At 41.2% G+C, this 21624-nt stretch overlaps 1 protein-coding gene across 1 annotated transcript in view; it reads right to left on the reverse strand.

Annotated features, from left to right (window-relative positions):
- Positions 1–21624, reverse strand: part of MNAT1 (MNAT1 component of CDK activating kinase) — a 116873-nt gene that overhangs the window by 27396 nt on the left and 67853 nt on the right. Inside the window, exon 7 of the mRNA XM_005520046.3 lies at positions 7132–7253. Coding sequence (XP_005520103.1) covers positions 7132–7253 — 122 coding nt within the window. The remainder of the gene's footprint in view (positions 1–7131; positions 7254–21624) is intronic.

Genomic DNA, 21624 nt, shown 5'->3' on the forward strand with positions numbered 1-21624 from the left:
CAGGAAGAACTACAAAAACTGAGGCCCTGCTGTTATTGAAGTGAGAGATAATCAGGACAGATGTCTCCTGCACGTGCAAAACATATTGTTTTTCTTGTGGCAGCCACATGATTCCCAGTGCAATTATCCATCTGGCTGAGGAGCCAGAGAAATACTCAAAAAGGGCAACATGATGGAGTGCAGGAGAAGCAAGGGAGGAAAAATGGAAAGAAAAGCAAAATATTGGGCACAAAACCCACTGATCTCAAATTCACCATGTAATTTCAGAGATGCAACAGAAGTCCTAAAACTTCTACCAAAATCCAGCAGCTAAGGAGGAAAGCCTGTGGACATACAAGGTCACAAGAGAACCAGACATCAGCAGCAATAGCAATGCAGGGGATGGAGGGAAGGATGAAAGCAAAGAAGGGCTTTCAATAACAGATAAGAACTGTCACAGACAATCAGGTCTTTTTAAGTGGCTGGTAGTAACAAGGCTTTGATTTGCTGAGATACAAAGAGCACGGAAAATAGGGCATTTGGCCCACACAATTGCTGGATGCCTCCTGACACATTATAATCCATCAGCAGACAGCTTTGCCTGACACCTTTCAGCTGCCCACTTAGCAGCACTGCCTCCACACCTGCAGTGACAACTCAGGGTTTGCCTCCTACAAATTCTCAATAATAAAGCAAATATTACCAAACTGATTTTTTGAAGCAATTTTAAATATTTACTGCTTGCTCCCATAGCAGTTTGCAGACAAAATGCATTAAGACTCTGATTTTTATTTTTTTTTCCATCTTCATATTGTAAGTATTTTAATAAATGTATGATTTAGCGTTCGGCAAGCCCACACTACAGAAAGACTATTCTGGAATAAATGGTATAATTACATTTCCTACAGCGACCTTGTAATCTCACGAGTATTTATTCTAGACTAAACAGCCTTACTCAGCTGCCCTGTGTCTGATTGTCGATGAAAGAAGCTTGTTTGACAACTGCTTCGAGCAGAAACATATTTTTTCCATGATTGCATGAAAAAGTAAAAAAACATCACCAGACCGGTATTCCGAGCACAGAGACTCATGTTAGATCGATGAGTTAATTTTGAAGCCAAACGCCAACAAAAACAATCACCATGGACATTCTGCTGTCAGGGCCAGCTTTTGAGGTTAATTTAGTGGTACACACACAGCTACAGCCAGCTTTACATATAAGAAACTGCGTGGTATATGCAGGCTTCCTTCTTTGTTTCTTTATATATTTTCCATATTCTCTGCTTTTATAACCCTCCTGAGACCTTTTACAGTTACAGAACCCACACTATACCCGCAGGTGGGCGGGCAGGAAGTAAAACTCTCCATTTCATAAGCAGTCCAATTTTAATATATTCAATTGCTAATGACCTTGACAGAAGAGCTCCATGCAAAACACCATATTCTGCGGGGTGTCGTTTGAAATGCTCATAGACTGTTTTGCCAGAAAGCTGATTCCTTAAACAGTAAGATTTCAGACTTACTGAAGGCTGCACTCCTTGATTTTCATTCAGCTGGAAAAATTGGTGCTAATCTACCTCCCCTATATTAAATTTGCGTCCTTCCAAAATCCTCAAATGAAGGCTGTAGTATTTCTGTGGAAGTCTACAGCAATACCAGACAGTTTCTATATCAAACCAGGTTAAGATGGCTTACAGGCAGTTCTGTTGCCCTGTTCCCTCCTGCCCTGAGACAGAACACTTAGCCATATTCACAATTCCAAAAAAGGGCACCCACACAGTACTTGTTTTGCCACCCACAGGTTTTTATTCAATTATTCATGATCAAATGAACAAAAAATAAAAGGCTGTATGGAAACGTAGCTGAGTCTTTAAAGCAATAATCACTCCTTACCTGCCAATTCTCATTCATTAGATATCCAATGCAAAACGCTTTGCAGCAGACAAATCTCTACTGAGAATCAGGCCCTGCAACAGGAGACTCTGGGAAATTCAGACCATATGCCTTGGTAGCCAAGAGAATTCCTGCAAGGAGTGCAGCCCTCTATGTGCCCTCCAAAGTAAGACAAGCTTCCCTTGCTCTTAGTCAATCTTTTGACTCTGACTACTGAGCTTATTGAGAGACTAGATTCCATTAAAAGGAGCAGAATGAATTCAGTGTTCAAAACCAACAGGCCAAAGCAGATCAAATCAGCCCTTCATTTGTGGCTTTTCTCCTTTTCCAAGATTCAAGAAATATCTGCATACCCCAGTGACAGAGCAGATGTGAAAAATCACCTGCTATGACTTTTAAAGCCCAGTGGTCCTGTCACCCATTCAAAATCAATTCTCAGTTATTTCACTGCCTCAAACCCTACACAGACACTGACAGGGTTCTAGCAGAAGCTAATCCAGCCAAAGACCAGCTCAGCTATGCTGTAAGAATAGTTTGGAGACTATCCTGACTATTGCCTCACTTTAAAAAAAAAAATCGCAATGACTGACAGCAAAGAAGTTACACTAGTCATTTCTAGATTAAGTGCCAGAACTCTACATGTGTTTCAAATTACACTACAACACTGTACAACAAAGAAATATGCAGAAATTTTCCACTTGAAGTGAAGGTTAAAAATTAAACACTAACAAAGCTTCTAACAGATATGAAACCCAACCTCATCTTAATGCGAAATTTAAAATGCCTGAACTGTCCTTCACTAGGAAAAAAGGAATGAACCAATTCAGTTGTTCATAAGAAAAAGCAGTGGGCTAAAACATGTTCATTGTATGTACAGATTTTCACAACATTCCCACTCTTCTTCACTACTTAGCCCCTCAACTCTTAAAATGACATTCTGTTAAGATTTACCTTTTAATTTATCAAAGTATATTACCTATCCTCATTAGAGTACTGTTCACTATTGAGCTTCATTTTCTGCATCTTATTTAAACAAAACATTTATCAGGGTGCTCCTAACAATGTGGTTTTACATGAAAACAAGTTGATAGATCAAAGGGAAGTCACAGTTTTCCCCAAAGAAAATATTTTTGGAGCAAAACTGATTTTTTATATACACATACATACATATATATACATATATATATATATATATATATATATATTCAGGCTGTATCTCTCCAAAGCTAAGTAGACAAACAAATTTTATTTTAAGCAGCCCAGGCTTGACTTGATTACAAGGTCTGCTGCAAAGAAAAATTTTTCACCTGACTTGTAAATTATCTCTATTTTATGAGAATGATGAGGATACAACTGGCATTGTATTGAGTATGATCCACTTTGGATTACAAGAGACTGTTTCTAATCCTTGAGTCATGAAGCTTGCATATCTTTACCCGAAATGCTAATCACATAAGCAGATTTTCAATTTATAGTCAGTTTTTAAGTAGCTTGTGTATGGCTCTTCACAGCTGTAAAACTTGGTGGCCGCTGTGTGGCCACTCCTGTTAGACAGACTTACAATTACTGCCAGGAATGTCTTTACATTCTTCAGGACCTCCAAAAAAAAACATCATTTAGATCCTCAGGGGCTTTTTTTTGTTTTGTTTTTCCTTTAGAATCAAAACTACATATCAAACATACATTTTTAAAGCAACTACTTTCCATCCCCATCCTGGGTTATTCTTTCTCTACTTGGCATGTCAGTTTGTTATATTTTTCATTTCTTTTGTTTTCCAGTAAGAAAAATGCAGACCTCCAACCACACAAATTCAGCATGCTCAGCTAAAACATTAGGAAGAATAAAAAAATAAAATTAAGAGAGACAAGCCTTTTTTGCCCATCTAAGAAAATGTCCAAAAACTGGCAGCAAGTGCCCGAGCATCCAGGTGCTCCTCATGTTCTCTTGCAGCCACACAAAAGGCAACTCAACAGATTTGCTCCAATTTGAACCAAAAGGTGACACTTCCCATTTCAGTCCAAACAAACAGTTTGTGGTGACAGCAGAAGTGCCAGTAGAGCCCTTGATAAGGCAGGGATCTCTCTCCAAATACATCAATAGGTTCCTCTCAGCTCCATGCAGAAACCATTTCCCATCCCATGTCACCGAGCACTTTGGTAACTGAGAGCAGTGACAACGCCACACAGACCCAGGGCTGTTTGTCTTCGGGGAGGGACAGGCAGCTGCAGAAGCTGCCCCCCAGGATGGGCATGTTCCAGTCATCCAAAACCCCATTTTCCTCCAACGGCAGCACCACATGTTTGGGAGATGCTCTCACACATCCTCTCCCCTTTTCCAAGTCACGTTTCTGACAGCTGAGACAGGCATGAGCTGGTCCTCGAGTCTGAACAACCAAAGTGACCTTCATGGGGAGCTAAATACAAACCCTTACACATTATATCAATCACTTGTTTTGGCAAAAAAAAAAAAAAATCATCTAAATCTTTGTTATTCTCAGATTTCCAACACCCCAACAAAAAATGCATAAGGATGTAAATGCTTTTCTGCAGTACTTAAGAAAAAATAAGAAAATTTACATCCCCAAGGGAAACTGAAAACAAATCGGTAAGAACAATTTGAACATAAATTTCCTGTTTTGCAAAATATGCAAACTCCACACAGAAGAGAAGTGGAAAAATGCAAAATCAAGTTTATGGTCTGCTCATGAAGTTTTTTGAAAAGCCTAATAAGCAAATAATACAAGTAACCTTAAAAAACATTTTTTTCAATTAGAAAAGATTCCTTACGAATGTTCTACATGACCCCTAACTATTCATCCTTTTTCTTGCTCTTTGCTAAAACCTTCTTGCCAGCTGTGTCCTTCATTACAGCAACTCACGAAGAAAAAGAAAAAAATGCTGAAACCCAAAACACGTCTTGCAGAAATCAGGAGGTTAAGGAATATTCAAAAAACACTTTCTACTCAGTGTTTTGAAGATATAAAAACCATATCTTTAAGAAAAAAAGGTCAAAAAATTATGCTCCCTGAAGTGAATTCAAAGTCATGAGGTTGACCATTGTCTTTGCAATAGTTCTGGCTCCAGAAACTCAGACAACAGCCTGCACATTTCAGGGAATTATTTAGAAGCAATAAATACCAGGTTACGAAGTTATTAACAGGAAAATGAAAAGAGGGAGAAACTAAAATTTAAAAAAAAAAGAAAAAATAAAACCAACTAAATATATTCAGAATCATAGAATGGTTTGGGTTAGAAGGGACCTTAAAGACCATGTAGTTCTAACCCCCCTGCCATGGGTAGGGATGCCACCCACTAGGCCAGGTGGCTCCAAGCCCCATCCAGCCTGGCCTTTAATAAGTGCAAATGAACAGGAAACTAAAAATCTTTAGCTGGAGAGGTTTACATTGTGCCCAGCTCTTCTGCCTGAGCCAGGCAGCTGTATGCAGCTGCCTGAAAAGCCCCAAAGCAGGGACAGAGGCACATTAGTTAAGCATTCATCATCAACAGGAAATGCGCATGAGTTCATATAAACACAGAAACACAAATATATAAAGCAACGGCCCTGCACGGTTTAAGGTATTTCAGACACCCCATGGAATAGGGTTAGAGCTGTACTGGCTGGGAAGCCACAGCATGGATGTATTTGTTTTGGAATGGCAAACAGCCTCGGGACTCAGAAGAACTCTCTTCTGGTGGGCACCACCAACCCACCCAGCCAGCCGCGAGCTCCCCTTGCTGCCGCAGCCACCCCGCAGCCCTCAGCTCCTGCAGCACCTCCAGAGCCAAGCCCAACAAGCCCGGCCGTTCCTGCTCACAGGAGGAAAATGGCACATTTAAATGTGTCTCCAAGGAAAGACCAGGCACTGTTAGCAAACCCTGCTCTGAATCCACTCCCACGTGGATGCTGCAACACAACTGCAGGGTTTAAAGGGTTTTGTTCTGCAGAGTGTTGGGCTGCCTCAGAACCAGTTCCACTGCATGCAATGGACACAGTGACAGTGCTCCTGATGGATTTGGACACCAGCACTCATTGGGCAAAGGGAATCCTCCCTGCACAAGCCATCTTTTTCTTGTTTCTGACGAGGCTGAGGGGGCCTCCAAGCCCTCCTCACACTGGAGGTCCCTCACAGCTGTGCTCCATCCAAACAGGTGGTGAAGGCTGAACCAGGCTCTGCCCAAGTTTAAACTCCTAATTAATACTTGGTCACAGAAGCTTGATACCAGATCAGGAGAACACAGAAACAGTAAAAATGGAGACAGCCTCAATTCCAGACAGCCTTCAGTTTTCTGAAGCACCATTAGGTTGCTTATTTACCTTACTAAATCTACCTACCTCTGTCATTTCCTGGATGAGAGACAACTTCTCCCATGCCAGTGAACTGGATGGGATTCCTGTTTGGATTTCAGTGGTCTCTGAAACTGCACGCTAAATTGCCTCAACTTTCTTCAGCACTTTGTGGCTTCAGTTTTCCCAGTTTGCACAGCCAAACATAAACTGTTATTTTTCAAACTCTTTCTTGCCTTGCCAGCCTGCACATTCATTCTGCCACACAGTTTTCCAGGCACTGGAAGTGCTGATGACCTTGTGGGTCAGGCCATGATGAGCTGAGTGACACTCCTCCAGTAACTACAGTTTTCAGGTGGTATTTAAGCTACAAACACATCTCTAGAGAGCAGACACATCACTTTTGGACTTCCTAACCTCCCTTTCCCAGGCACAGAAGGCTCCCAAGCTCCCCTCCAAACCTGGCTGCACACCACGATGCCGCCAAGCTGCTGGACCAACCCTGCATTATATTTTTTGACAAAGTTAAGCTCTGTGCTTCATTTCTCACAAACACAGTTTGCCTGTAGACAGCAGCCGACAAGTAAATCTACCCTTTTCCATGGCAAACAGCCCAACTTTAATATTTTTACTGGCTTACAGCTGGGTAAATTAAGCCCCAGATTTTTATTTATTTATTTTTTAATACCGTGCAACTGAAAATGAACAGCTACTTCACTATGACTGCCAAGGACAACCTTAAAAACACTAATGCAATCCAGTCCAGCTCTCAATAGATCTATAAAGGCAAGAGGACCAAAAACTTCAGCTTATCCACCCAAACAAAATGTTGGTTGGGCAGGAAGTCTAATATTTCGTTAAGATCCCTAAAATAAAAAATAAAAATAAAAAAAAGATCCCTGGCAATCTGAGGATGGTAACAATACCAGCTATAATGCCAGGAAATGGGAATTAAAATGCGCTGATTTACTTACCCCAGCCTTCCCAACATTTCAGGCTCTGGAACTTGTGGTCCATATGTCTCCACTTGCAGAGGCTGATATTCATACAAAGTTTCCTCTAACTTCTGAATGGGAGCTAATGAAATATGCTGACCCTGTTGAGAAAAAGGGAGAAAAAAAAGGAAAAAAAAAAAAAAGTAAATATTTCTACGTAAGGCATATGGGTCAAGGTTTTGTTTTGACTTTTTTTATATCCAATATAAGAACAAGCATTAACTTGGTCCAGACAAACATCTTCCCACTAAGAACATACTGTTCACTGTTATCACTCACTTCTTCATGATTTACATTTTTTTTTACTGGGACCTACAGATTGGAAGTGGTGTTTCATCAGCTGTAATTGTTTGGAGAAGAAGGAAGGGGGGAAATTTTATTCAGGGCAAGTTTACCATTAGAGAGTACAGCTGCTTCCAGTGTCACTAGCAAAATTATTATTAAGCACTAATTTCATTTATCTGAAGTACTATCAAACAAATGTCTCTGAACAACCCTACTTGATTCTGTAATCAATGATTTCCTGAAAGCCCTAATTAGAAAGGGAAGCCACTTTCCTTTCTCTCCACAGGCTCTGTAAGCTCCCATATATAATGGCTCTCAAGATAGACTTTTACAGAGCAATACAATTAATTCATTCAGCAAATTCCCATTTGTTTCATAACTAAAAATACAGAAAGACACAAACATTAAGCTTTCACTCCAGATGGTACTTTTGCAAGCCCTTCAGACCACTGAGAAGCAGCGAGACATTTCCACATCCCTCCCCTCCAAGTCCCTATCACTCGGAGCTCTCACAAAACAGGAGACTTGTGGCTGGGATGGAGGGGGTCAGGAGGATATGAGATAGAGCCAAAGTTAACAGATGTTGCTGCCTGACATTCTACACTGATTTGTTGATCTTTCACACAGTTTCAATTTTCTACTGTATTCTATGGTGCTCACAAAAATTAGCAGCAGCAGCAAAAAGACAGAGCGCCGTGAGCTGCCCCAAAACAGCCTGGCTTTCCCTGTAGAAATTGAGCTTCCCATCTGCAGAATGCAGGAATTTAGCAAAGTAGTAGTATTGTTTTTGTAGACATTTTGTCTGAAACAGGAGATGGGAAGCTTTCCACGGTGTAATGCTGTGCATAACCCTGGCTCCCACTGGTGATCTCTTGCTGAGCTGAGCTTCCCTGGGGCCACTCCTTCGAGCATCTACTCCCTCAAGTGGAAAATACAGGCTCCTAATGTGGGACACTGGGTTAAAATTAACTAAAGAGGGGAATGAAAAAGTCTGTAGAAGGGGATAGCTATTAATTAAATTTGTGGTTGAAGACAGTGACCTTTCTGAATTTGGAGCAGAGATATTTTTGTTTAGGGAGTTGCAGAAAATAGCTAAGAAAACTGAAGACGTAAGTCCTTGAGAAGTGTTATCGTGGATCTAAGCCGATCCCTATGGAAATATCAGCGGCTCAAGTTTTCCATTGAAACAGCCCTGTGTGTGTGATGAAAACAGAGAGTTTTAGGCTTTTTCTGCACCACCTGGGGGACTGGAGAGGTTGCTGCTGACACTGGTATGGGGACAGTGTCCTGGAGATGAGATGTGAAGGAAGTTCTCCAGTCAGCCATGCACCACTCCAGCTCTCATGGTCAGCACATTTATTTCAGGGCTACAAACTATTGCTGCAACATTAAAAGAAGGCTACTACACATTTTAAATAAAGTAGGAAAAGAAGGATTAAAAATTCAGCTTTAATCCCACTTTATAATATTTTAGGACATAAAAGCAGGGATTTCTATTTTCCTGGAAGTTGTCAATTTACAATCTACTCAAGTTAATTAAAATATAATATTTTGTAGCTACATTTATGTGGGCCTCTCACACCCATTGCAAGAGGTTAATGCTTAAATAAGACTCCCAGATCTGAATTTTTAGCAACATCTTTGTCTCTAACCAAATCAAATGGAAAGTCATACCAATGTTTTACATGCGTACAACCTCATCTGGTGAGTGAAGAGTCTCACTCTTTCCAAATCCAAATTTTGTTCCAGCCATAGAAAAGGAATTTCAGTTTTGGGCAAAGATCAAAACCATGGGAAATACTTTGGGAAATTAGCTCTGTGCAGAAAAAGGGAGAATCTCAGATTGCCGGCATCCCATCCCTTGGGGACACCACCAGAACAGCTGCTCAGTGTCAGCAGAGATGCCACTGGTGCCTTCCTGACACTTTGTTAATGAGAGTGACTTCTGCCAACATTGGCCAAGAGACACGGGAAGGCTCCTGACACATGGACTGGGCTCATCACTGCTCTCCTTGCCCACCACCATCTATCCTGCTACAGATGTCCACCTCTGGAAGCTCCTGGGAGGACAGGTTGAATATGTTTCATGTGTCTTCCCCTCTTTGTGGGGTTCCCAAGGTGCCTGAGGTCATAGGGGATCACGATGGTCGTTATCTCTCAGATGACCGAGCAGGAACTATAAGGGAGCTGCCCATGAATGGTGGGAAGGCTGACTGGTGAGCACCCCAGGGGTATGGGGGGGTACACAGGTCATGGGGAAAGACCTTTCTGTGTCGAATTGTGTCACCAACTCACTGTGGTGTCCTGGAGAGCAGCAGAAAGTCAGAAGAGGAGCTTCATTATAGAAACTGTCCACCCTTGAGCTGGTCTGACATCATGTCCAGCACAGACCAGGACATTCTGTGTTCCTGTATGAAGCCAAAGGACTGGCAGTTCAGCCAAAATACCTTTTTTTGAAAGGCATCCAATCTAGACTTATTTCAGATCACAGAGGTACAGGCACATCCCCTAGGTAAGTTGTTGCAATAGTTAATTACCTTCACCATTAAATACTGGCAGCTCATTTCTGGTTCATGAGATTGACTCTCTCCTATGTCCTGCTCACCTCCCTCATGGGCCAAGGTGCAAGTATTAGGAACCAGGATGTACTTTTGCATGGCAAAACAACTGCACTGGTTTGTGTGCAGCCAGCAGATCTGCACCTCAAGGAGATTATGCAGCTGTATGAGACAGCTCATTTGTTTTCATTTCCCAAAATCACAACTTTAGCTGACAGGCTTTGGCAACGTGGATTACATTCCACTTAGCAATGGGTAAAAAGCCCCATGATCAGCTGCTGTTCCTGCCCTATGGCTGTCTGGCCTTTAGGCTCCTGAGCTTACAGACTTTCAAACTGTTTAGCCCTGCACAGGTTAGTGAGGTCCCACAGCTGGGTATGGCCCAGACTGGTGCAAAAGGCTGGGATGCAAACCAAAACCATTGCCTTTCCTATTTCCACTGCTGTTGGGATAAGCTGACTCACAAAAAAATCCTTGTTGAAGTTAAAAGGCTCAATTTGACCACTATTATCTCAGTTAAAAGCCATTTGACCAGAAGCATCCCACTTTTGTCTCTCTGTCCCAAGTGGTCCCTAACCACTTCATAACAGACTGGTAATAAAAGGGAAGCTGCTGTGTGACTTCAGAGACGCCACAACAGACAATAACTGTTACTTTGGACTTACACAGCACTTTTACAGATCCAAAACCCATTTCTAATCTATGAGGTAAGACTTTTAAATTTCCTGTATTCCACCTAGACAGTCAGCCTTACCTCTTTCCAGCATTAGAAAGCATTTATCAGCATGCTGAAACCAAAATGAAAGCAGTGGGGCCAAGGCTCTGCTTCTGCATTGCTTTCTCCTGACAAACCTAAAATCTGATGTGGTCATGGGTAAGTATTTCTAATTCCCCTTGGATACTGTAATGTTTGTGTAAAAGTAGCTGACAGTATCCAAATGAAGACAGAAAAGGCTTCCAAGAACACAGACAACACTTTTTCCTGCCTCCTCTCCCTCCCGCCCCAATCTTCGCGGCATACGAGTGTTTTCCCTGGGATTATTTTAGGCACCGGAGCAGTCTATTACATATTGGAATGTATGGAACCACAAAACATGCTGCTAATTAGGAGGAAGGCATTTGCTTATCCTTAGGACTTTGTTTATATAAAAGCCTGCACAGCTATGGATTTGTGAGCAACTGACATTCTATTCATGTGCTGTATGGGTTCAGATGAGAGACATACAGGATTAAATTGGGAGGGAGGTTGAATAATGTCTTTGTATTAGAAGTAAAACTCACTGGCTGATAGACTGTTTGAGACAGCTCTCAGCTGAAAAAGAAACAAAAGCAGTGGCCAGTTTTGGTTTCAGATTGTGATACAACATGGCTTTGATAAAAGAAAAGCCGTGGATTAAACACAAAGAACTGCCCTTGCAGTAACAAGGAGCTTACTTTAAACAAAAACAACACTCTTTCAGGAACAATCATGGCTATTAGAACATCAAAATTCTAGTGTATCAGTGCACCTTTCACACAGGTTTGGGGAGGGAGTCTTGGCAGATGCCAGGTACATCAGTATTTGCCTGCTAGCAGAAAGAGATTATTTTAGCACAGAGTACAGAAATAGCAGCCCAAGTTGCAGCATTCACACTTCTTCCCGTCCTGCCCTCTTCTCCCTATACCTGTGTCCAAAATGACACTGCCTTCCTTCACCTCCTTCCCTCGGGAACAAAAAGAAACAACTGACAGCCTTCCCAGAAATCTTTCAAGAGCTGAGAAGGAGGAGAAAGGAGACTGACACCAAAAATGCACTAGTAGGGGAAAGAGGAGGAACAGCTATGCCACAAAAACATCTCCAGGCAAGAGACAGAAGCCAGAGACTGGGGTCAGTAAAACTTGTCCAGACAAGGCAAGTTTCTGTACTAGCAGCAGCTGGACTAGCTGCTGGAGCCAATCTTTTTGCTTTTTTAATTTCTCTCTTCTTAGGAACTTACTAGCTCTGCTATCACCCCACTTCCACAGCACACGTCAGAGAACAGAAATAGTGACATTCACACTAAGTCTCATTAAGTCAGTTTGCAGCAATGTTATTTTTATTTAACCCTTTTCACTGTCAGGTCACTCTCCTGAAGCTGGTGAAAGGAGACAAGGAGGAACCAATGGCTGTGGGATGCCAGGACATGATGCTGCTAAAACACATCCCCAGCACTGCTTCCATTGTACATGGCAGGACAGAGAGGTTAACAAAGCCCCTTTTAAACACACCATCATCTGAGCGTGCAATTACCCAAATGCTTTCAAGTGAACATCAAAACAAAACTATAAATTCCATTAATTTTTCAGTATAAGCACTCTTATGAAATTATTTTACTGTTAAACTCGTAACAATTCAGGTTAACACAATTTCTTACAGATATCAATGCAAATATCTTTGGCAATGTGGTGTGAGCCACAAGCTGGGTTGTTGTGGGCTTTTTCTCCCCCTCCAATTTCCACCCTTTCAATTCACTATTGACAAATCCACGTCAGCAATGCTAATGTGGCTTTCTGATTCTGGTTAACTATTTTGACTACAGTAATACCCAGGAAAAGGAGAATGAAACTGATAGATTTGGAGGGCTCAGTTAATATTATTTTAACCTTTACACTCTGTCTTCCACAGTCTTTTAAAATAAACACAAAGTATGTCAAACTAAAATGCATAATTCTATTCATTGGTCTAAAATTCCTGTGCCAGTGAAGCTTTTTCAAAGACTTAAATATCAACTGTTCTCTCTCTGCTCTTGAAAAAACAACAACAAATTTAATTTATTTACTTGAAAAGTAAAAGATTATGAGGATATCTCAGAAGCGAAACTGAAAGAACAAATGATCTGACAGAAAGCTACAGAACCAACATTAAGATTTTCTGTTGATCTCAAAACCAAAATCTGACCACAAATGGCAAGATCAGAGACACATGATTATCAACCCCCCTTCTCTGTGTGGTAGATGATTTCAGATGCCTAATAACAATCTCCCTAAATTTAGACCTTTTTTTTTCCCCTCCACAGTAACTTTGATTTTCAAATACCAAAACAGATTTAAAAGATGTGCTTTCTTTAGGAATGACAGAAGTAAGGCAGGAGATCAACAGCACTGAAGAAGCTATTAACAAAGACAGTCAGATATATGCGATTTGTTCCACAAACAGGTACCTGGGAAATTAACCATGGAATAACATGGGTTAAATCACACCATTAGTTCTACTTTCCTCCAAAATTTTCCTTTACAACTTTCTGACATAAGTAATTACCTGACCAGACTTATCTTTAAGCTCCTGCCAAAAAGCCCCATTTCTCTAATCTCCCAGAAGAAAGCCTGTGTCCATCTAACAAGCCGAAATACAATTCTGCTGGGTCAGAGCCAGAGCAGGATTTAGTGCCTGCTCTCTTCACAGAAAAGCCTGGTGCCCTTTCCTCATGCCCATGGAGCGCAGAGCCTGCTTGGGGCTGTCCTCTCCAGCACTGCCTGCTGCAGCCCAGGCAGGATTCAGGGGATAGTCTGCATGTTTGCTGCAACAAGTCACTCTCTTGTTTTCAGCGGAGACCCCGGAGTTCTGGCAGGATCTGCCAAGCTTTCCTCAAAATTCCCACCACTGTTTAAAGGATAACCCAGTACACAAGATAGCATTATTTTAGGGAATAAAGAACTAAAACACAACATCATTTTCACGTCACTAACAAGCCCACGGGTCACACTCCTGGTTTTCAGCACTGGTTTTTCAATTTTGCTCCCAACTCTGTCTCAACTCCTAAGAAATTAGTTCTGTGCATGGCTCAATTGCTTCTGCTCCTTTTGCTCTGTCCCCAGGGCTTCTACCCTGCACTTGGTGCCTGTCTGGCCACCTTCAGCTGGACTGAAGAGCCATGCCATGAGCTGGGGGCCACTTGGACACCCTGAGAATGCCAGCTGCATTTGCAAACCCTCTCTATCAGCTCATGTATTTTTTTTTTCCTACAGCAACTTTTACAGGGCTCTACACAGCCCTTCTCAGGGTACAGCTGCAGCTTCTTCCCATTTTCAGAGAAATGTTTAATTATACAGGTGACCTAAAGTTCATGTTCTGTTCAGTTTGTTTCACCAGTCCTCAGTGTGCTATGTTGGTAATATAGCACTAAACAGAACTGAACAAACTTTTGTTGCATCTCTACCATCAGACTTTTGGAGCCTTGGTCATTTTGGTTTGGCTATCAACAAAGCACAGTATCAACTATCAACAATAGGCAGTCTAATTACAGGATTTAAGGCTTTAATATAACATTGTTTTAAATACACACATTAAAGACCTAATTTTTCAAGGGGCATGAAGTAGAAATAAATGACAAATGCCACTTTGTGTATCATGAACACAGAGAGGGACAGACACAGCAGTGGAGGTCAGAGCACAAAGCATCGCTCATCATCCAGCAACAACTGCCTGAGTCTCGGCACAAGTGAATCTATGGTGCTCCTACTTTGCTGAACTAAAACTGTGTGTTACACTGATATGATCTCCCTATTATGCAAGAAAATTATCTAGGATTTCCTGGAGAACAGTGGAAACTGTAAAAACCAGCTGCTGTGTTGGAAGAACAGCAGCTAATAAAGAACCATACATCACTGTACTCCACTATCTGCTCCTTCCTGGGATTCTCTAAAGCAGCTTCCCCCATCCAAACAGCCACAGCTCCACAATACTGCTTTTGAGGAATGCAAAGCCTGATGGATGATTTTAAAAGAAACACTGCTTAAAGTAACAAAGCCAAACAGAAAGCTGACCTCAGACTGTAGAAGATGAGAAACTCTGCATGTGTGTGTGTATGGAAGTCAGAGCCATATTCTCTGTTTTACTCAGCATCCAGCCTAGACCCAGATAAATGGTGATAAAGATGCAGAAGATCACATTCAGTATGGATTATGTCTGTCTGATAAAGGGAAGAAATAAAGTGAGATTCCTTGAATAGCTAGATTTTAAGGAGGGACTGCTAAAGGTTGATGATTGTCTGGCAAGAGAAAGCAAGGAAGTTTTTATAGCAACAGAGACCAAAAAAAAAGAGTAAAATATTAAGAAAAGGACAATAAAGGCAGATGAAAGGAAAAGCATGAATAGAATAGAAAAACAGGAAGGGTGAATTATTAGAAACAGGCAAAAAGATAAAAAGAAGGAATTTAGAAAAACTGAAGCCAAAATTTAAAAAACAAAGAAAGTATCAGACGTTAGCAGTACGTGATATACCTTTACAATATTTGTGGGCTGTATTTATTACAACATTTTAAATGAAAACTGAAAACTGTTATCAATGTACTTAGAAATAATTACTTAGAGTAAAAGTGGTTTATTTCTAGCCTTTTTCCATTTCCATGCAGGGCACACAAGTAAGTGTGAACCAACTATTCCAGGGCAGGAGGGAACCCACTGCAAACATAACACACACTTCATGGCACTGCTTTGAAAATGCACATTAATTCTCTCAAACTAAACAAAAAAAAAAAACTCCCTAGAGCAGAAGAAACTGCATTTTTAATCTGCACAAAATTTACTCTTTTGTCCTTCCAGAGAGGTTCAGTTTCTTTCCATGCAAGTTTCCATCTGTGTTTTAAGTGGGTATAACAAACCAGTGCTTCAATCTGAACCACAGACACATGACAGCTTTTCAAGTTGCGTGTACTTACTTCCCATGGCACCTGAATTTTACCTATCCTTTGGAGAGGATTCACAGAACTTCACAGGACCCAGAAGCCTATTTGTAAGCCTTACCTGATCCTGAGAGAGGTGCAAAAAGTCCTCCTACGAATGAACTACCGTGGCCTGATGCATTGCCCTGGTTTCAGTGGCTACAGCTTCCTAACTCCTTGAAACACAACCAGAAATATCTAAGGCATCTTTAACACAAAGAAAAAGGAATGGTTCCTGCCATGAAAAATCTACAATCTTAGAGAAAACAGAAGCTGACAGCAAAAAGCAATAAAATTGCATGACAATTTCACTCAGTCCCTGAAAAACTGTATTTATCTGTTTACAAAATAAAGAGATGCCTCATCTCTTTTATCTTGTTCACTGGCTCTGCTGGGAACCCTTTTGCTACAACACTTGTATTCAAATTTAAAAAAAGCAAGTGTTGCCACGGATTCTGAAAGAGGAGACTGCTGCGAAAGCAACTGCAGCACAAACATCGCATTTCGAGCAAGTTGGAGAGGCTGCCTGAGTGTTTCCTGCTATAGGCTTACAACAGTTTTGCCTTAAAAACAACACTTCCATTGTACTAGGGAAGACTCCTGTATGCTCTGGCACAAGAACTGGAAGAAGACACATCAGCAGAGTGCCCTGACATTTATTAATATCCAACAGGGGAAAGCCATTGCTCAAAGGCAGCGTGCTGGGGATCAGGGATTGCACTGACATCCCATGCCATGGCCACTGGCTGCTGCTTGGGAAACACAAACAAGCTGCAATCCCAGAGAAAAGGAAGCTCCAAGAACAAGCATCAAGAACATTTGTTAATCAAAGGACTAATCATATAGGGAGGTCTTAATTTCTTTGAATTTCACATATTATTTCCAATCAGTAAAATATGTACCAGGCTCTCCACAGATGATGCAAATGCTTACCCTGGCTCAGGGCAGCTGCTGCCTTGAGAAACAAACCAACATAAGCTGATCATTTGAATCAATTTAAAATTTTTAGTATTGGACCAAATAAAGCACAGTAGAGCTTACTACACAGCTTTATAAGCCATGCTGAACATCTTTGTGCACTCAAAAACTATTATTTAATTAACTTTACCTGTAAGCTTGGGGAGGGGGGAAGGGTGCACGAGGGGGGAAGAAAAGAAAATAAAATACAAACTCCTTTCCTCCTAAACTCTGAAAATAGTTCAGGGTCCAAATCCCTATACAAGAAGTAATAAAAATAGTTTGGTTTCTGGTAGCAATAACAAAAATGAGGGCAAGATTAATTCTTACACTTTTATGGCAAACAATCTAAAGCAGATGTTTGAGAATAAAAGCGAGATGTCAAAGTAGTTAAAAAGTGCTTTTCAAACTCAAACACAACAAGACAACTTACAGCTTTATGTGCTTATATAAAACTCTAAATCATCTCAATCAGCTTCCACCCTTCACCCTTCTCTAGTCTATGAAGCTTCACAATTACCAAAAATGTTATATTCAAGTCTAAACCACCAGAGATTGGTGTCTCCTGAACAAAAGCACATGCAAGTGAGCTTTGCTGATTAGAGATCAGCTCCTGAATCTAGGGCCTTATGAAGAGAAATAGGTTTCCATGGGTTGTATATCCAGGATCTCTGGAATAAAGTCCCTGTTTTCTAGACACAGAGCACACTGTAAAGGTACCTAAAAAAAGTTTAGACTGTATCTACATTTCTGCTAGAAAAATGCAGCTTTGAGACAGAGATCAAACTTCACATTCTAAGGTCAAAATCAACATAAGCATTCCTCAGAATCAGACTTCAAATGGATATTTGAAGTTATCCGTACTTTCTTGTTTGCAAGTTCAAAGAATTGCTGATCACAAAGCAAATTTTAAGATATTAAATCCTTCAAGTAGAGACTTCACAAAAGACGATGTGTGTATGCAGGAGAATTGAGTCCCTCCACATGTAACACGGCAGAAGCCTGTGGAAAGCAACCCTAAGCACACCCTTTTCCAATGAAACTGCCCTTTATTGTGAACACTGTGTTAACTTAAAACACCGTTCACTTAAATGTGCTTTCCAAAAGGCCTCAAGCAGGATGATACTGATTTAAATAAAGAAAATTAGGCAAGTTTTTGCACTCGAGCTTCCCACACAACGAGGATTTGCCAAGCCTTTCCAGCTTAATCAGCGCTACAATCGCCCCGGTATATAAAGAGACTGACTCAGCGCACACAAACACTTCCAGACTCACCAGCAAGAGCTGATTTTTTGGCTGATCACAGCAAACTGCCTCCTAAGCTGGCCAGCCCCAGTGTCCATCTACCTGGAAGCCATCCATCCAGCCACACTGGGCTACTGTGCATCTGCATCGCTGCTCCACTTCATTCCATGAAACACAAACCCGACGCTACAGCCATCGCAGTAACTGATACCGTATCACTCAAGTCAATGGGAGCAAATCAGAAACTCTACACTACATACGAATAATAATAGGTTTTTGTGTTTCCTTTCCCAAGTGCTGACAGTTTGGAAGGTTATTTTCCCCACCACCACCACGGCTGGACTACAACCACATTAATTTCAGCGTGCCAAGGCAAGCTGTTCAAGAAGCTTTCACGGCACATTTGGCTTAATAATCCAGGGTGGGGTTTTGGGGGTTTGCTTTCAATTGTCCAAGGTTTGACAAGAAAAAGAAAGTTAAGTTTAAGATGTATAACTCTCTGGAAAATTATATTTTCAGCAAAAGATGGCAAGCTTTAAAAAAAGGTTTAACAAACAAATTTAAATCACCCTTTAAATCACCAGCAGCCTAAATAACTTGGCCCTAGCTCCGGACATAAACTTTTATCAATGGTAGTTGACTGAGAAAACCATGTTTTCTCCTTCAGTTTCACATTAATCTCAGGGCACAGTTAAAACATGATACTTCATCAGCTTTTTTCTCCCACATCTCCTGTTCACAGCCGTTGCTGTGTTGGCTGAAGCATTTATTGTCAGGACAGGGAGCACTGACCAAGAGGAACTACTACAAGGAACAAAAGCCTGCCAGAGCCTAAAGCAGCTCACCTAACCCCCAGCCCAGCTACTCCAGCAGCTGCACTGGTCTGTTCCAGGGTATTAGCACAAGTAAGGAGCTGCAGTGACTGTTTGCTATCAAGTCAAAGAAATTCAGACTTTGTTTAATCTTTTCTATCTCAGATCTAGACCAATACTAAGAGGCAGCCCTCAAGCGCTACAAAGAGCATTCTATAATTTATACAATAGTTAAGTCACAGCAAACCAGCAGCCTGGCCAGGATTATGCTTCACTGGATGTACCTACATTTGCTTCTGTAAAGGGTTACAGTTTGTTTTTAATTATTCATAATGTTCTACAATGTACTTGGATGCATATACTGTATATACACACAGCAGTTTGAGTAAAATAAACACACCTCAGTACTTAGCTGATTGCAGTGCACACATAGGGCCATTTTTAATGAGATGCTCTTTGTGTGCATGGAGGTTTCTGTTCTGTGTACACACAGATACACCCAGATGCAAATAATCCAGGAGCTGCAAATAATCCACATGAGCTAAACACTTTTAAAGACTATCATAGAATGTTTGCACAACTCTGTAATGCCCCAATGATGCACATTTGCACATGGGAATTTATTTAGAGGCATGTCAAGCTAAAAAATTTATTTGCCATCAGAACATTTTATCATACTCCTACCTGGGGCTTAGACCCAGAGTTCAGCAAAATTGATTCAGCTTAGGAAACCACCCAGCTCTGAGCACACAAAGAGCCACTCGAAGCCAAAGGAGCAGACACATTCCGATTACTTTGTCTGGATCGTGGCCTACAAGTCCAGCCCAACAAAGCCAAGCAAGCCTAAACCTGATGGCGTAAACTGAGCCCATCCGCTGCGCTGCAATTACCTATGGCAATAAACACCACGCTCTAGGAAGCAGAGGCTTGCACAAACAGGCCTCCAGAGGAACAACCAGCACCCTCACAACCCCAGCCTCCACTCCTCGTCCTTGCAAGGACTGCTCCAACAGCTGGGAAGTCGAGCAGGTTGTACCCAGGTATTAAACACCAGCATGTGCCACTGCACAGATCCACCACGAAACACAGATGGGCCCTAAGGACTGAACATGGACCGAGGCACAGAGCTGAGAGTTAAACCAAGAGGAGAACAGGCTTGTTTCATTTCAAAGCACATGCTGAAGGGTTTTCTGGGTCAAAGCCAGAGTGATCCATATCTTATGAGATCAAGCACCTCCGTCAGGCTTGTATCAAAAATTTATATGACTATTTCAGCAATACCATTAGCCCACAAGGGTAGACTTTACCTCAATACCTGAGGTGCGTGCAGCCAGATGAATTTTACCAGGCTAATCCACATGCCTGATGCATTTCCAAAGCAAAAACCTACCAGTATTGGTGTGAGGTTTTTTTACCAATTTAAATGGATGTTTGACCATCGTTTTCTTAATGAAGGTGTGCATCAGAAGACTAATACAATATTATTAGGATAGATTTTAAGAAGTGTATCTGGCTTCCAAGTAATATCTTAAGATTAGTTATTTATTATATAAATCACCTTAAGCTCATTATCTGGGCCCCAATCCCATGGGCCAAACAAGCTGAGAAAATAGCCCCACTAGGACTATTAGGACTATACTTAATGGGGTCCATTATCCATACCAGATAGATCAAACCTCTTTAAAAAGTTAACCTACAGAGAAAGTTTCCAAATTTCTCTAGTCATGCATTTAAAACTTTAAACGGACGAGAGTAAGGAACTATAAATCATGCAGACACACATATTTAGATATCTGTATAATTTTTAAAAGTGGACTAGAATTCTAACAGCTTACTGCAATAAGTGTTGAATTGTCCATAATCATGTTGGTGTCTTTTTAGAATAATTCTTATCTTAGATTTTAACACTTCTCTTCTTAATTAAAAAAAAAATTTGTAAAATGCACTGCAGACAAACCACAATCCCTGTAAACTGATGTTCAGGGGCATCACTTTATTCATGGGGTGCACCTCAACTTATCAATACAATACAAGAAAACTTGCTTTCTTTCCAAATGCACACCAGATTTCTCTAATCTGTGCATTTACCAAACTGCATAAACAGAGAACTGGTAGTTTGATGCAATCAGCATAGTGCCATTTAAAGCACAGCACATCACAGCACCCTTAAGTCTTTTTGGAAATACCTCTGCTGCTCAGCAGCACCAGCTTTCCACCAGTTGCTGCTCCACATGCTATTGCCAATCAGCTGCATTTGCTGTAGCGCATTCCAAAGTTTACTAATTAATCTCTGCACTAAACCCCAGTGATGGCCGGTTGCCATTTGAAATGATCATCATCTTTTATTTAAAGACATAGCAACCGTATGGCCAAACTCAGACCTTATTTGTAAAAAAGAGGTGTGCCAAATTTCAGGTAATTAAATCCAGTATCGTTGTGGGGTTTTCTTTAACCTGGACAGAGGCAATTATTAATTATTTGAGGATGTTTATATTAGACACACTCAGTTATTTCAATGTTAACTGTCAGGAAATGGGCACACTCTTGCTTTCTGAGCTCAGAGCCACATTCAGAGCAGAGGGTACAAGACACAAACTACGACAAAAGAGACCATTTATTTCTTGCAAAACAGCCTACATGCTTTGAAGCAGTGTGTTTTAAGGATTCCAGCTTATTGCTACATTTCAGATGAGGTTTTAAACAGTGGTTTCAGGCAGTCCAACCTCTCACACCATTGTTCCAGGCTGCTCCCATTCAGCGGTGCGTACTGGCTCCATGACCTTCACCATGACCTCTACAAAAGCAGTTGTGCATTTCACTGTGGTGTAAATCCTCACAGACAAGTCAAACCTGTTCTTTTTGGCATCCAGCCCTTCAGATGAATACTCTGCAGAGATTTATTATGAAAGGGGAATGAAGGGGCATTATTGCACAAC

This window comes from Pseudopodoces humilis, chromosome 7 (assembly GCF_049639895.1).
Source record: "Pseudopodoces humilis isolate 2021_Gansu_Grassland_sample_001 chromosome 7, ASM4963989v1, whole genome shotgun sequence".
Lineage (NCBI taxonomy): Eukaryota > Metazoa > Chordata > Aves > Passeriformes > Paridae > Pseudopodoces > Pseudopodoces humilis.